Source organism: Nematocida minor (assembly GCF_024244105.1).
Source record: "Nematocida minor strain JUm1510 chromosome Unknown 7764, whole genome shotgun sequence".
Taxonomy (NCBI): domain Eukaryota; kingdom Fungi; phylum Microsporidia; genus Nematocida; species Nematocida minor.
The window spans coordinates 49,727-65,845 of NW_026250390.1; the positions used below are offsets into that span (position 1 = coordinate 49,727).

General features: G+C 39.1%; 11 protein-coding genes across 11 annotated transcripts; 5 read left to right on the forward strand and 6 right to left on the reverse strand.

Moving 5' to 3' along the window:
* Positions 1-293: 293 nt before the first annotated feature.
* Positions 294-2,294, forward strand: NEMIN01_1374 (uncharacterized protein; the record flags this gene model as incomplete). The annotated part of the gene is made up of 1 exon (XM_051477316.1): positions 294-2,294. One exon carries the CDS (start codon positions 294-296, stop codon positions 2,292-2,294), a length of 2,001 nt encoding a protein of 666 aa, XP_051333276.1.
* Positions 2,295-2,784: 490 nt separating this feature from the next.
* On the reverse strand, positions 2,785-4,068 carry NEMIN01_1375 (uncharacterized protein; the record flags this gene model as incomplete). The annotated part of the gene is made up of 1 exon (XM_051477317.1): positions 2,785-4,068. One exon carries the CDS (start codon positions 4,066-4,068, stop codon positions 2,785-2,787), a length of 1,284 nt encoding a protein of 427 aa, XP_051333277.1.
* A 259-nt stretch (positions 4,069-4,327) lies between these two features.
* Positions 4,328-4,591, forward strand: NEMIN01_1336 (uncharacterized protein; the record flags this gene model as incomplete). Its single annotated transcript, XM_051477278.1, has 1 exon — positions 4,328-4,591. One exon carries the CDS (start codon positions 4,328-4,330, stop codon positions 4,589-4,591), a length of 264 nt encoding a protein of 87 aa, XP_051333238.1.
* Positions 4,592-4,738: 147 nt separating this feature from the next.
* Positions 4,739-6,073, reverse strand: NEMIN01_1376 (sodium/hydrogen antiporter; the record flags this gene model as incomplete). The annotated part of the gene is made up of 1 exon (XM_051477318.1): positions 4,739-6,073. One exon carries the CDS (start codon positions 6,071-6,073, stop codon positions 4,739-4,741), a length of 1,335 nt encoding a protein of 444 aa, XP_051333278.1.
* Positions 6,074-6,601: 528 nt separating this feature from the next.
* Positions 6,602-7,081, reverse strand: NEMIN01_1377 (large subunit ribosomal protein L24e; the record flags this gene model as incomplete). The annotated part of the gene is made up of 1 exon (XM_051477319.1): positions 6,602-7,081. One exon carries the CDS (start codon positions 7,079-7,081, stop codon positions 6,602-6,604), a length of 480 nt encoding a protein of 159 aa, XP_051333279.1.
* Positions 7,082-7,353: 272 nt separating this feature from the next.
* Positions 7,354-8,388, reverse strand: NEMIN01_1378 (translation initiation factor 3 subunit I; the record flags this gene model as incomplete). Its single annotated transcript, XM_051477320.1, has 1 exon — positions 7,354-8,388. One exon carries the CDS (start codon positions 8,386-8,388, stop codon positions 7,354-7,356), a length of 1,035 nt encoding a protein of 344 aa, XP_051333280.1.
* Positions 8,389-8,447: 59 nt separating this feature from the next.
* On the forward strand, positions 8,448-10,451 carry NEMIN01_1379 (uncharacterized protein; the record flags this gene model as incomplete). Its single annotated transcript, XM_051477321.1, has 1 exon — positions 8,448-10,451. The coding sequence occupies one exon, from the start codon at positions 8,448-8,450 to the stop codon at positions 10,449-10,451; it is 2,004 nt and encodes a 667-aa protein (XP_051333281.1).
* Positions 10,452-10,677: 226 nt separating this feature from the next.
* On the reverse strand, positions 10,678-11,961 carry NEMIN01_1380 (uncharacterized protein; the record flags this gene model as incomplete). The annotated part of the gene is made up of 1 exon (XM_051477322.1): positions 10,678-11,961. One exon carries the CDS (start codon positions 11,959-11,961, stop codon positions 10,678-10,680), a length of 1,284 nt encoding a protein of 427 aa, XP_051333282.1.
* A 14-nt stretch (positions 11,962-11,975) lies between these two features.
* NEMIN01_1381 (DNA-directed RNA polymerase III subunit RPC6) lies at positions 11,976-12,668 on the forward strand (the record flags this gene model as incomplete). The annotated part of the gene is made up of 1 exon (XM_051477323.1): positions 11,976-12,668. One exon carries the CDS (start codon positions 11,976-11,978, stop codon positions 12,666-12,668), a length of 693 nt encoding a protein of 230 aa, XP_051333283.1.
* Positions 12,669-13,021: 353 nt separating this feature from the next.
* Positions 13,022-14,383, forward strand: NEMIN01_1382 (ATP-dependent RNA helicase DDX19/DBP5; the record flags this gene model as incomplete). The annotated part of the gene is made up of 1 exon (XM_051477324.1): positions 13,022-14,383. The coding sequence occupies one exon, from the start codon at positions 13,022-13,024 to the stop codon at positions 14,381-14,383; it is 1,362 nt and encodes a 453-aa protein (XP_051333284.1).
* Positions 14,384-14,593: 210 nt separating this feature from the next.
* Positions 14,594-15,802, reverse strand: NEMIN01_1383 (uncharacterized protein; the record flags this gene model as incomplete). Its single annotated transcript, XM_051477325.1, has 1 exon — positions 14,594-15,802. One exon carries the CDS (start codon positions 15,800-15,802, stop codon positions 14,594-14,596), a length of 1,209 nt encoding a protein of 402 aa, XP_051333285.1.
* Between the last annotated feature and the right edge of the window lie 317 nt (positions 15,803-16,119).

Here is a 16,119-nt window from a genome sequence, read left to right on the forward strand (position 1 = left end):
AAAACAGACAATAATTTATTTTTATGTACTTTTTCATACTTGTAGACTTTTCGAAAAACTTTATAGCAGAATAGGATTTCATACAAGCTGGACTATTTTATTCTTTTCTAGCGTGCATCATTATTTTTCCAAGCTGTTAGAGCGTAGTAGCACTTATAAAGTTAAATAGTAAACATGTTATATAGGGTATAGTATCTTGTTCTTTGTCTAATTATTAAAAAGTGCAATTTACGACAATATCAATTGATTTTAATGGCAGTCTTTAAATAATTTGTAATAGATTTTGGAGTAGAATGAAGTTTGAGATTAAGATAGCGAATGTAAGCAAGTTTATAGGAGGTTTGCTATTTCTTCTAGGGAAAAATACAAGAGCTACACGGAAGGAAGAAGTAGTGGACTGCAGCAGATCTTCTCCAATAAGCAATGAAGACTCTAACAGCGATAAGCTATGGATAGCCACAGAGAGCTCTGATAACACCAATACTAGCGATGAAAAACAGAAAGCAGAAAGTTCATTCGAAAAAGAGATAAATATCTTTCTAAAAGAGATCTTTTCTAATCCAACCACTATGCCACAAGATGATATCATATATCAAGCTATGATAAACTCTGATATATACGACCAAAATCAGAATGTAATTGATAATAGCCAAAAAGAAGACAATGGAGTTAGTGCAACAATTTCCTTATTAGAAGAAAAAAGCGCTCCTGAGTATATCAGAACTATAGACGGATCAATATATCCTGTTAGAAAAGAAGAGTGTTCAAGCACTTCAGACGCACTTTCTTCTCTTATCAATCTAGTCCAAGAAATAGAACAGAGTCCATATAGCACAGCAGAAATGTATGAAAACAATAATGAAGTTCAGAACAAAAAAGTTTGCAGCTATGAGAATTACAGTGCCCCGTCCTATTCAGCTGTTTCATGCAGTACAAATAATACTTCAAAAAAAAGGAAAGAAACATGGAGACCGTATAAGGACTCTAAGACTAGTTATGCTTTGAAAAAACACTTAATAGGGAGTATGCTGGGCTCAGAAAATGTGCAGAAAGACCAAGGAAATTATACTTATCTATCTTCGAGCATAGAAAATGTACCAGCGATGAGCCAAATAGAAAGCAATGTGTTTCTTCAGCAGCCACTGCAATTAACAAATGATATGTCATTTTCATATCCAATGGCTAATCCTGTGCGTAGTTTAGAAGAGCAACGCATAGAAAAAGCATCAGAAAAGCTCGCTCGATTCTCTCTGCTCGAGCTGATAATCTGTGACATCTTCTTCAACAATCCTAAAAAGTTAGAGTATAATTCCAAAGCAGTATATACTCGAAATAGAATAGAGTATAGTGAAAAATTTAAAAATACAAAAGTACTAGTAGACTCTAATAATTCTTCGAAGACACTAAAAAAATTGAACTACGGAACAGAAGAGTCCTGTTGTAATCTAGAAAACATGCCTGAAACCTATGCACATGAGAACCCAAAAAGTGAAAGAGAATCCAACCCAGCTCGTACATCTCTACGTAGAACAACAGGATTTCCAAGAAGTCTTCCCCCATCGACTCATTTTAGACCAGACAGTGAAAATGAATTTCTCTACACTGCTCTATTCAAGTATGCAAGATATATACACACTATAAAAACCTTGGAGGCGCTGATAAACATTGAAAGTCAAACTTTTAGAAACAGAGACCCATTTTTAGATATTTACTCCAGTACACAGGTAAGCATTCTGGACTTTGTGAATGTTTGGGTGTGCCGTTTTTTAGATTTAGCAACTAAAGATCCTTCGATAAGTTCGAAGATAAAATACACAGGATCTCTACCGAAAGACTATCTGCCTAAAAACGCATGGAAGATTTCTTACTTTATTTATTACATAAACGACCTAATTGCAATGGAAAAAATACTTTCTCTAGCAATTGTCTCTGAAATATCATTTAAAATAGAGTTTCTGATTGTGGAGTATAACATTGTAGTATGTGAAGAGTTCAAAAAAATAGCAGAGAACAAAAAAATATCGATTAAGACTCTGATAGTTTCATTCAGCAATTTATGTAAAGTCTCCAGCTTTGTTTTCTACCAAGATGCACTAAAAGCAATGGCAAACTCTTTTATATATATGTCTAAGGTTTTTGAAAACATTTATTTACTAGTAGATTCTTTAAATGGGTTTTTTTCTAGTAATGAGAGAATAATTGACATACTGCGTATTTTATCAAGTCAAGTAGTTTGCATTAGCAATAATATATTTGTTATAGGAAGAAATGAAACAGGCCTAGTCATTATCTGAATACAAACATCATAAAACTATCGTAAATTAATCTATAGTTCATATATCAAATATACAACCATGACAAAAATAAATATGAATATATTTACCTTTCAGATGGTACGAGTATGAATATAATACATTCAGAAACTAAAGAAGACAAGAATATTCAGACGATAAATATAATAACATATGTTGCCAAGATCCACAGTAAACATCCTATGACCGGCATATGCAGGCCTGCAACTAATAAATCATCAAATTATCTTCAGACCAGTTCATTCATCGACTTTTACATTAGGTGTGGTGTAGTTCCTTTATGGAGTCACCATGGTTATTTTCTCGGATTATATACAAAAATAAAAAATAGTCATTGAAAAGTTTACTACCGAGTAAAAAATGCTCTATAGTGAGAGAACTAGTAAATTGAAAGCCAAATGATTTATTTATAGCTTACCACTGATGCAAATAGTGTTTATACTTACTTGTCCAGGAATAAGCACTCTTACAACTAAGCTGAAGTGTTTGAAATGACTCTACTCCCTAAGAGCAAACTTTCCTTTAATTTCTCAAAGAATACAGGAATATATTCACTCACAGGCATCTTTGAATTGAGATAACAGGTAATGAATACAAATCCTGTTCCCGCAACAATTGATACAACAGGAAGAATAATAAACCAGTACTTGCTGAAAGATTTTAATATTCTGAAGTTCTTAACATATGGCGATGGTCCTTGCATTTCATCCAAATAAATGTTTCTATCTAAATTCATATCATTATTAATCTTACCTTTGATAATTTTTAGATTTTGCTCCAAAGCTTTAATTTCTTTTTTTAGTTCATCTATTTTCTCTTTGTTCTGAGATGCTCCTCTATTCTTCAATCTATCTAGTTCTTGGTTTTTTATCTCTATCTTCTTAATATATAAAAACATAATACTATTATAAAACACTAAATCAATAATAATTTTTGCAAGTTTAACTAATTTGTAAAAAGCTCCTGTACTGCAAAATGTAGTCATAAAGAAAAATAATGACACTGCAGATACGCATATCATGTTGGGTTTTACTAGTTGAACCCAGCTAGTAAATATGAATGGCATGACAATAAAAACTGGTCCAAGAACAGATATAATAAAACCCAAATAATCCTTTTTCCTTACAGATTCTTCTACTAATTTATAAGCTGAATAAATAAACATCAGAATACAAGCATATGCACTAATTGGCCAAATAATCAGCGAAAAGGAGGCTAGTAGAAACCACACTATTAAGTAAAGATTTCTAGCAAGAACATATGTCTTTTCTGTTCTAATATTTACTACTATAAGTACTAATTCCAGTAGACACAGCAAGATCTTACCATAAAATGGCATGTATGTACCAATTATAAAGAGTGTAATAGACACAGCGGCAAAAGTTCTGTTGAAAGCCACCGGATGACTGCATTTTATATTTCTTAAAAATTTCACTATTCCATTAGATAACTCTAATTCTTTATCATATTTAATGTCTTCATTTTCTTCTTGATGATTATCAAGCTCTCCATTACTTCCCTTTTCCAAGTTTGGTATTTGAACATCCTCCATTCTATTATCTTCTGTTTCTCCGTTATTAAAGGCATTATAGAAAGTTAAGCCTGTTAACTCACTAACTGGTGTACCAATTACTTGTCCCATTTGAGGGGATGTAGAGACATTGGCAGATAATTCGCCCGTAATGATTTTCTTCTTTACTTTATATAACTCATTCTCATTTGATAATTTGTAACTGTCTGTTGTGATGCTATCCATTGGAATAAAAAAATAGAAAGTTGTCTACTAAAATATTTGTCACCAACTAGATAAAACCCAAAATAAAATTTATTGAATATACAGATTCTCGACAATACTGCTTAAAATAATATGGTACGCAAGCATACATCACGTACAAATCCTAAGCAATGCATGTGTATGCTTTTCCATCTCATCTTCTGTTCTCTTCTGTTTACAACAAAGAGTGCAACAAAAATAGCTCTTGGCAATATAAATATATTTTTATTTGTAAGCTTCCATGCTTCTGAGCTTTCATCACACAGAGCCAAGGAACAGAAGTATAATAAAGCCTACAGAGTACACAACACTAGAAGATGCACTGGAAATGCCAAACATAGAGGAAGTAGACAGCATGCCCAGTTTTTCTGTTTCAGAGCACAGTGAGTCTGCAAAGCTAGAGGAGATAGGCGCAGACATACTGAACAAACTGTATGCTACAGACTCTGCACCAGCGGCTAGCATTAAATGCAAAGGAATATCACGAGAGGAGTACAGATTCTGATGTAAAGAGAATAAACTAAAAATAATTCAGCTGAATTTCTACAAAGAGTAATAAATTATTATTTATTGATTTTAAAACGGATAATGCAAACTATTCTGTGCTAGCCTTTTGCAATACCAACCAAGAGATTTAGAACTCTCTACAAACCTAGATAATTTCTTGTAAATTTTGCATCTCAGTGTCTCTTTCTATTTCTGTATCTGACTCGTATATTCTTCTCGCAGACTTTCTGTGCTTTCTGTGCTTTCTTCTCAAATGCATGTGAATGATGGGTGCAGTCGTTCCGTGCACCAAAATGCTGGAAAAAACAATGGCAGAAACAATGTCTATCAAACGCTCGCCTGCCTGTGATCCTAGCTCATGTTTTGCATGATACGCGAAAAATATTGCACCAACGCCTATTGGCCCAAACCATCCAGCAAATAGTATTTCTCTCGTGTTAAACTCTGGAAGAGCGCCGCACAGCTTCATTAGTATGAGGGCGGGCATCCTCCTGAATAGAAGAATCAGCACAGATGCAATGACGATCTCCCAGTTAAACTGCATGGTGGGAAGAATTATCCCAAGAATTATGAAAAACGACTGATTGAAAATCAGATCCACAACTTCCATAACGTGCGAATTCTTCATATCTACAACCATTTCCTCGTCCCAGGAGAAAACCAGACCGGAAACAAACACCGCCAGCAGGTCATCGCTTTTTATAAAAGCCGTTACACCAGTTACAAGAATGGCCAGCGCCAGGGAGTATGCTAAAAAGCTTTCTTTGTCAATGAGCATCCGCTTAACGCTGTATTTCAGAAGAATTCTAGCTGCTGCGCCTATCACCACGCCCATGATGATTGCCAGCAGAATTTCAAAGCCCCATGTGGTAAATAGCCACTCTTTCAGAGCAAGAAAAATCTGGTTGCTTTCTCCGCTGTACTGCTTCAGCAGAATCGGAAGAGCAAGCAAAGGGAATCCCAGCCCATCGTTAGCACCGCTTTCTACAGCGAGCAAGTATCTCAGCCGCGATGGAATATACTTATTTGCAAACTTTCCCTTGATCACAGCACTGGCCAGGACGGGGTCTGTTGGCGTAACACACGCACCAATGATCATCGCAGAGAGCCAGTCCAAAGAAAAGACGTATTTGATGATGATGCTGGATATTGCATACATAATCAGCATAACCGGGAATAGCAGGACCATTAAAGGCTTCCAGTTTTTCTTGATAAAGATCCTGGGCACTGTTACTCCCACAGCCACAAGCTGCAGGGACAATATAATGTGAGAAAAATGGAACATAAACTGCGGGTTTTTGAGATTGCCAATGGGCAGCATATCTTCTTGATTTTTGAAGAGATAATTGCACAGCAGTCCGTAGATGGTTGCAACGGTTGTTTCCGCGATGTACAGCCGCTCCTTGATAAAAAGAGAGAGAAGCCCAAAACTAAGAATAAATCCTCCAAGAATTGTACAGCATGTCGCAAAACTTTTCATTAAAATATTTTTTTGTGTGTCTATAAGTACTTTTTACCCCTTTATATTTCTTGTTTTTAAACCATACAAATAAAAATTATCAAGAATAGAAATAATTTGTTCACTGGAAGCAGAGGATAAGCTTGATTATGCATAGATCACTCACAACTGCATGATTATATCTCACAATAGGAATGAAATATCACACATTCACTGTGTAGGTGTATTGTTAGCATATCCACTAGATTATATGGTGCACTAGTAGAATACACCACGTATACAAAACATGAGCACAAATCAACACATTTTGAGGTAGTACAAAAACACTATAGATAAGGGAAACAGTAAACATCCATTGTCTGATCTGGATTTAATCGAAGAGTTCTATTACACCAGACTTGCAAGCACGAAGACACCACAGATTACAAGACTGTTCCTTGTCTGTTTTATAGCGGTTAAATAGGATCATATGCTAAGCTAGCAAAAATAGTAAACACTCTGTCCAAGAGCACATTCAAACAATAGCTTAATGAATAATTTATTCTATTTTTATTCGAATGGCAGCTTCAGAGCTTCTCTGATTTTTCTCTTTCTTTCCAAGTTCTCTCTCATTCTCTCGTCTTCTGTCAACGCATCAACGTTCTTGACGATGAAGATTCTTTCATTCTCAACCAGCTTTTCTTTTCCTGTGAGTATTCTGTTCTTAATAAAGAATGCCTCTCGGCTGTGTCTTATTTCGGCTATTTTGGGCATGCTTTGGATAACCTTCTCGTACACCTCTTTGTTGTAGATGATTGGCTCGTGTATTCTCTTTTCGAACTCCTGGGACGTGTCGTTGACCAGATCTTTTCCTCGGACTTTTCTGTACGTCTTTGTCCATGCAACTCTTCTGGGGTTTCTCTTCAGCTTGAAGTTTTTCACACACTTGGAGCGGCAGAATCTAAACTCAGCGCCGTCGTTACGCACGAACATGGACCCGTGGCCGGGATATATGCTGGCCGAGCAAAAATAGCATTTTTGTATTCTCATTAACGCTTGTAAAAATTTTATATATTTTCTTTTTTTTGTACCCCCAGGATTCAAAAAACTCTCTTTCGCCACGGGCTTCTTAATTGCACTGTCCGCCAGATAGAGACACATAAAACCACGTGATCAAGGAAGCGCATCCTTAATAGAGGTGCGTGCCAAGCATCACAACATTTTTTCTTTAACTTCATTCATCCAGGAGCAAATAAGAAGGAAAACATCCAGAGCCTCAAGACCTGGAGAATTCTTATAAAAGCATATTTATTATTTCTAGATTATATTTCGGATCCTTTTATGGGAACAAAGGATGCATTGACAAAAGCACTGTCGTCCATTTTTAGCAAATAGAGAACTCCATCCTCTCCGCCAGATGCCATAACGCCTCCAGAAGGATGGATGTCTAGCGTGTTGACAGTACCAAAGTGTGTCTTGTAGTATCCCACCAGTTTGGAGGTTGCGCAGTCAAAGATCTCTACATTGAAGTTACCCTGCCCTGTTGACGTGGTTACATCTCTCGCATCCACTCCTCCTGCAGAAATAAGCATTCTGTTGTCAGGCGAGACTCTCGCAGCGTTATTAGGAGAGTCTGATAGAAACTCTCGCACTGCTGCGACTTTATTGTTGTCTGCTCTGATTATTTTGCTCTTAAAGTCCGTTGATGCTGAGACAAAGTAAGTATTGCAGAATGACGGTGTCAGCGACTTGATTTTGGACTGGTGCATTTTTTTAGAGGATATCAGATCAAAAGATCTCTCGTCGATAAGGGTCACATTCCCTTCGGTGTCTCCGTATATTATCTTCTCATCTAGCGTGGCTCTGATGGCAGTTGGGATGGTCTGTGTTTCTATGTTTTTTATCAGCTCGCCGCTGGCCACATCATACACCCACACTTTGGGCTTTTGCCCCATTATGGCATCGGTGCAGAGCACTAATCTCCTGCTGTCTGCTGTAAAAGAGACATCTTTAGTGGTTACTACCGTATCAAACGAAAAAAGCTGTTTTCCTGTTTCGATATCGTAGATATTTGACCTCATATCTGCTCCTCCTGTTGCTATTTTGGTTCCTTCTTTGTTTATGTCAAAGCCAACAATGGCTCCTGTGTGTCCTACGTACTTTCCTATTCTCTCGCCATTCGACACTCTCCAGACAGCAAGCCATCCGTTCGTGCAGGAGGAGAAGAGTAGATCGCCATCTGGGTTGAACTTGACGGTTCGCAGTGGCTTTGTGTGGTAGCGCAGATTGCAGCTTTCTGCAGGCTCTATTGACTTTGAAAGCTCTTCTATTCTTTCTGATGCGTACTCTACTTGCATACTCTGGCTAAAAAATAAGTTTGAAATTTAAATAGGAAAAATTAAAAAAATAAAAGTATATGGTCGATAGAAGGAGATTAGAAAACATTAAGCAAAAGATAAGAGAAGGGCGCATGACTTTTGAAGATGCCTGCTTTTCCTTGCTATCCAAAGATCAGATTGGGCAGAAAGAGATCGCCATTCTTCTCCTGGTAGCAGAAGACATTGTCTTCGTGAGAGATAGTGTGGATTACATTAAAGAAGGTGAGCAAAGCGGAGAAGAGGACAGCACGTTTTCATATGCAAAGGTATCGAGCCAGCTTCTATTCCAAAAATACGAAAAACTGCTAAACACCAAATACCCAGAGGTTTTGCACTGTTTTTGCGCATTTCTTAAGGAGCTGTCTGTGTATGAGTTTGGAGAAACAATAGTTGGCTCCGGGCTATTTGTGGAAAAAGGTGCAGATGTGTGCCAGAAAATACTGAGCACACTGCAGGAGAGAAGCGAGGACGAGATAAGGATGGGATACATCTCAGTCGAAATACTAGATATGCTTCTGGACATAGTTAAGTTTCACGATAAAAGTCTGTCGCTTGGGCTGGCTAACTCAATTGTCAGCCTAAAGCGCATGGAGCAGACTGTGCAAGAGATACTAGGCGTCAAAGCAAAGCTTTTTTCCTGGTTCAAAATGCTGAAATACATTGTGAAGTTTGTTGCAAAAAGAGGAGAGAACCTAGTGGTGTCTATGCTGAAGTCCCTGCAGAAGATCGCAACTGAAAAAAGATTTCTCTATTTCACATACTACAAAAACATTCCCTTTTTTTCCCGCGTTTTGTGCGATGAGATAAAGATCTGGGCTATGCACCTGATGCACCCAATAGACTGCTACATAGACCCTGCCTTTCCGCTGCTTGCCGGTGCCTTTGTGATCAGGCCAAAACAGTTTGATGCGAATTTGCACAAGAAAGAGCAGATTATCGTGCACACTCATATGATAATCAGTGAACTGCTGAGGTACATCCCATGCGCAAACACTCGAATAACGCATTTGTACATTGAAGTGGGTGATACACCCAGGGAAATCAACGTTGAAAAGTGGAATGCCCTCTACCACATTTTTAACTTGGACATTATAAAATGCGAAATCAAGCTCTCTGTGCACAGCACAATTACCACAAAAAAATTTATCTGTGCTTTCTTCAGCTCTTTAATAGCACGCGACATTCTTTCTCTGTGCATGTATCCAGAGATGCCAATATCAGAGGAGGTCCTGAGCAGCATGATCGAGAATCTCAGAGTTGAGTCGCTTATCCTAAAAGAGCTGTCATACAAGGAGACGATCGGTCTGGAGATAGAGGAGTTTTTGTGGATCATCAGCAAACAGGGCGATGGCATGTTTAAATACCTAAAAGAGCTATCAATCACATCTACCTTCCAGAAAAAGATCGTTGAGGGACTGCAGCGCATTACTTTTTCAGGGATCAAAAAGCTCCTATTGGACTTTATGCCTATGGATGGCCAGCAGACAAGATACATCCCAAAGATCACACATTTGATAAATCGGAATATTTTTCCTATACTGTCTGAAGTAACCATAAAAAACAGCCGCATCACAAGACAGGATTTTGAGTTCATTAATGAAAAAATGAGCCTAGTGCAGGTAAAATACAACAACTTCTACTGTCCCTCGGGCTCTTCGTATGTAGACCAAAACACATACACGTTTAAACAGGCAGAGAATGTGTCCATAAACGCAGGAATTGTGTTCATCCTCCCAGAAAAAACAGTGCACAAGTGGTACACCAAGCACTCTAAAGACATACTGTCTGACTGTTTAATCTGCAGGAGTAAATTTAGCGAAGGTTCTCAAGACCAGGTAATAATCCTTGCGTGCGGAAGCGTCTTCCACATCGGATGCATCACAGAAGCATTTTCTAGGAAAAAGAACCCGTGTTGTCCATTTTGCAAAAGAAAAATCCATTTGATAATGGGGCTTCCCATGGCAGTGGACACGATGTTTAAGCCCTTTAGCCCCAATAGCTTCATGCAGATACAGAAAAGCTTTCCAAACTTTAACCAGTAGCTCTTTCTTTGGGCTAAACAATCATATTATATCGTCTGTTCACATAGGGTTATTAATAAATACTGTACATACCTCTTTGTTTTCTTAGCAGCTATAATATTCTTTCATAAGAGAAAAACTGAAATACTTCTTGTCTATTTTATTTTTATTAAGCGCACAACTATGCTTCTCTACATGATAATATTTTTCTAGGTGTTCATTACTACTTTAAGTATGCTTATAATTTTTACACTCCGGTAATTCTTGTTTTTGTTCTCTCTATTTCTGCGCAGATAGTCTCGTCTATCTCCTGCACACACCACTCGGGCAGCATTGTTTTAAACACATGCTCATCGAGTGTGTACTTCCAGGCATGCAGAGATAGCGTGGAGAATTTGGGCATGACCACAAGTGATTCAGCGTTCCTGCAGTACATGCAAGAGTCTGTGATAAACTGTGAAATGTTTTCAGTAGAGAGCCCGCTGAGATACAGATCATTGTCCTGGAAATCATCGGTTCGGCACTCTTCAGTTGAGATAAGCTGCTCGATTGTCTCGAATTCCAGCTTCAGAGAGGCTTCTTTGGCTATATCCAAATACACTTCCTCTGTTATCTCAATAGAAGGTGCATCTGTGCTTACACTATTTTCATTTTTTATTTCAGTGCTGTGCATGTTCTCATCTTTATTCTCATATGATGCTCTTCTTTTTTCTGTGAGATTCTGTATACTCTTGCAGAACAGAGAAGGCTCTATGTACGGTTGGCTGTACACCATATCATCAACGATAGGATATCCTATTGCCTGTAGGTGCACTCTAATCTGGTGGGTTCTTCCTGTCACCAGCCCGCATGCTAGAATGTCCTCTTCCCCAGCTTCTCCTATTTTTCTGAATATTGTGGTGCTTTTCTTTCCCTGGAAAACTCCATCTTTTTCAAAAATAGTGGTGATGCATCTTTTGCGGGAAATAGAGAGGGGAAGATTGACAATGACTTCGCGCTCTGGGAATCCTCTTTTCACTCGGCACAGATATATCTTAAACCCCTCTTTTTCCTCAATTTTTTTGTGGTACTTCACTGCAGCCTCTGAGGACTTTGCGAGAATCACAACTCCTGAGGTCTGTTTGTCCAGCCTGTTCAGAGCAGACACGAATCTTAGGCTGTGCTGCGATTTCAAGATTTCAGTCAAACTGTTTTTATTGTACGCACTGTTTGGGTGGCACGGAATCCCAGAGGGCTTGTCAACGACTATTATATCCTGGTTTTCAAATACTGTGCTTATTTCATCTGTGGGAATGGGGGGCTCGTGTCTGTGTGTTTTGTGCGTGATCAAGTCGCCCTGTTTCAGAGAGTACTCTTCAGACACTCTGCAGCCGTTTATTTCAATAGATCCGGAGAGGACTGCCTTCCTGAAATAGACGGGACTTCTTCTTTTGAACTCGGATGAGAGAACGTCTACCAATTTTCTGCCAACCCATCTTTCTTTGGTGTATGCTTTGAATTCGTATATGTACCAAGATATATTTCTTACCATAAAATTTTTCAGACATGCGCAGCATATTAGACTTTATTTCTTCAAAAGAGTCTGGGGTGAGCACACAGGAAATACAGGATGAATTTAAAGAAATGACACTCCAGGAAATAGTTTCTGAGCTCAACAACCTGCACACAGATTCTTTGGTGGATGTTTTCCGCACAAAATCTGGGATATTTTATCGAAGAAACCGCGAGCCGCAGTCTTTTTCAACCGCGGAGGAAAAGATCATCTACCTCTTGGTGAAAGAAGCAGGGGTGGAGGGCGTCTGGATAAAAGACATCCGCGTGAAAAGCGGTCTCCACCAAAACCTTGTCACAAAGCTGCTCAAAACCCTGGAGCAGCGCCTTCTGATAAAGTCGGTAAAGTCGATCAAACAGAACAGAAAAGTGTACATGCTGTACGATGCAGTGCCATCAGATGAGCTGGGAGATGGCCCGTGGTTTACGCCGGATGCGGAGCTAGATACGGGCTTTGTGGATGCGATAAAAAGCGTAGCATACGAGTGGATACTCAACAGCACGGCAGGCAGCGGGCTCCCCGCCTTTGACGCGCTCCCGGATCTGAAGCATGTGCACGCGTTCCTGCTGCGCGCTGAGATATCATCGGTGATGCTAAGCTTGGAAGACGTGAAAAGGATCCTGGACATTCTTATCTACGAAAGAAAAATCATAGAGCTTGACCAAAAATACTATATTAGGAAGTAGATGACGCTATCTGCGATCCTAGTAGAACACACAAGCTAACTATAGCTTATAGAGGCCCGTTTAGAAGAGCCGCCATCCACACATAGAAAAATAAATAGACAGCAAACATATCGGCATTTATATAACTTATTAGACATTTCTCTAAAGTACAAAAAGCATTGTCTAACTCTTCTTTGGTTTAGATCAGTGTGTCAGTGCCATTTATGCATTCATTAGATCGCACGTTTTCTTGCAAGAGTCTGTAAAATAGAAAAATAGTTTTATTTTGTGCAGATGGAACAAATACTGTAGCAGAGCCAATGAACAAATAAAAAAGTGAACATAATTAAATTTATTTTTATTTTCAGTCGTAAATGCATAATAAGAAGGAGGATGATAACTTGGATCTTGTGCCAGAAGACTCGAACAGAAGCAGAGGGATGGACCTGCCAGACGACGTAAGATTTGCTCTGGAGATGATCAACCAAATGGAGGTCTCCAAAAAAGAGAATTCAAGCGCAGAGGAGTACAAAAACTCATTGCTCTCAAGCGAGCTTCTTTCAAAAAACAGTTTTGAAGATCTGAGCATTCCCGAAAACATCATAAAAGCACTGCGATCGCTGGATTTCAAAAACCCCAGCGCGATCCAGCAGAAGTCAATACCAGAAATAGCCAAAGGAGACGACGTAGCATTCCAGAGCCACAGTGGATCGGGAAAGACCATTGCGTTCCTTGTGGGAGCTCTGTCCGTCCTGGATATAGAGACAAAGTGTCCGCAAATAATTATTATTACGCCCACAAGAGATCTGAGCAAGCAAATATCTGCTGTGCTGGAGAAGTTCAAAGAAACAATAGACTTCACATCCCTGCAGGCTCTGCCTGATATCATAGAAGAGAGAGCAGAACCTGAAATAACAGAGCAGATAATAGTCGGATCCCCAGGGACCATTAAAAAAATACTCAGAGACTTCAAAAATATAAACAATGTAAAGATGGTTATTCTAGACGAGGCAGATGCTCTGCTGGAGGAAGACATGGGAGCACAGACAGTTTCAGTGGTGAACAAGATACGAAACAAACAGCTCGTCTTGTTCAGCGCCACTTTCAGCAGCAGAATGAAGGAGGCAATTGCAGTGCTATCAAAGAAAGTGAAAACATGGTATCTCGAAGAGTCAAGTATCAAGCCTGCAAATATAACACAGTTTTACATGGAGGTGTCTGAGAACAAAAAACAGGAAACTCTTAGAAAGCTGTACGAGCTGATCTCTGTGGGCCAGTCTATAATATTCGTGCACTCGAGAGATAAGGCAGCAGATGTGCAGAGAGACCTGAAGAAAGACGGATTTGACTCGGAGCTGCTCCACGGCCAGCTGACAAAGTCCGACAGAGATGAAGTTATTTCGCGCTTCAAGAAAGGAGAGATAAAAGTTCTTGTGACGACAAATGTGCTCAGCAGAGGCCTTGATGTGCCCCAGCTGAATTTGGCAGTTAACTACGATATGCCAAAGAAAATAACAGGAGGGCCAGACATTGAAACATACGTGCATAGAATTGGAAGAACAGGAAGATTTAACAGAGCAGGTGTGTCCATTACGTTCATAACGGGGGAGAAAGACAGAAGCGATCTGCTAGCCATACAGAGGGCAGTGGGCTCGCAAATAAAGTACATCACACTTGAGGCTCTCACAAAAGCCATAACCGAAAAACAGAAATTAGAGGATTCTGACGACGAATGAATAAAATGAATTTAAGTTTTTACTTGCACTCCACCCAACCGCGTTTACTCTAATCTGCCCAATCAGTGCAGTTCAGTAGGCAGTTAGGAGAACAATTGGCAGTTTAGAAAAGCTTGCTAATTCTGAAAAATACTTTTGCTAAACCGTTAAAATAGTTAGAAACAAATAGTAACTATTACTTCAGTGCATATAACCCATAAGTTTATTTTACTACGCCAGTTTAGACGCATAGGGCATCTTTTTCTTCTTTGGCAGCGCTCCTTCAAGGGTGCTGTTTTCTATCTGTGCGCATGCCTGGATAAGAGACAGACCGAATATTGTCTCAATTGGCTGATCAATGTCAATCACGTAGAATTTGTGCACTCCTATGTGCTTGCTGTGGTACATAACCTGCGCCTCTACGTACCAGGTGGACGGGATGACTGTGCCCATAGGGTCTTTTATAATATAGCTATGGAACTTTATTTTGAACGACGGTGTTTTTGTTGCAATGCTATGGTATATTTTCCAGTCCACTATGTTTATGTCAGATCCTGTGCTGTGTCTTCCCGTTAGAGCATTTCCTGCAATGGTTATTGTTTTGTAAATCGCAGATGAATTTACCACTTTCGGTATATTTGATGCCACTTGGAGAAGAGAATACTCTGTTCCCTGCTGTCTTGCTTTTTTCTTCTGCGAGTTGCACCCGTCTGCAATATGGCCTTTTTTGTTGCAGAATGTGCAGAAAGACAAATGCTTCATCGCCTTTGGATTGTGGAGTGATTCTTCTGCAAGCCGCTGTAGATCTATTTCTGTGCTCAGAGATATCAGCAGCTCGGTGTCCTGTGCAGACTCGTCTAGCTGCTCGGTAAGGGTTTTATGCACTTTTTTCCTTTTTATCAGCTTGACAGCTGCATGCCATGGGATTTTTTTTGTGACCACATCGTATGCCACGGAAATGCTCCACGATCGCATGTCGTAGAAATCAAAACAGAAGGGGATCTGCCAGAACCAGGCGAGATTGTACTCATCAAAGATGTCTATGAGCTTTGGGAGAATAATCAGGTCCCAGTCAACTTCTGTTTCGTTCTCTTGCTCGTACACGCTTACTACCTCTATAAGCATGGCGAGTTTTGGGATAATGGGAGCGTAGTTTTTGTCTTTTCTCTCTAAAATGGCTTTTTGAAAATAAGCGAGTCTTTCGTAGGGCATAGACACGTGCCATGCAGGGTTGCCCTGTATGATCTCTTCTTTTTCCTTGAACTGACCGTAGTTCTCCTGCAGCGTAAATATCTGAAGTTCTTTTACGAGCCTGTCTCCCCACTCTTTATGGATTTCTTCAAGATTGCATTTGTTATTTTCTCTGAATATAGATGCGCTTTGTTTTGCGCTTTCTGATCTGTGGGTTCTGTCCAAGATTTCTCTTTTTGTTAGGCCCATTGCAGTAAACACTTGAAAAATTGTGGAGTGTACTAATAGAAAAACACTATATGACCGACGCCACTAAATTAAATATCTAATTATCCATAATAAATAATGGAGAGACAAGAGAATTAATTCCTGTGCAGCAAGCAATAAAAATATACGCTAATACGGTGTAAATTATAATATGTACGCTCAATTAATGTATAAATAGTCAATTAAAAAAATCCTTGTTTCGCATCTAAAAAGTGCACTAAAATTACCAGAAGTAGTAATTAACCTTCATCTATTATTCATCTACTGTTTCCAATGCTTTTTTACTGTTTTCAGACTTC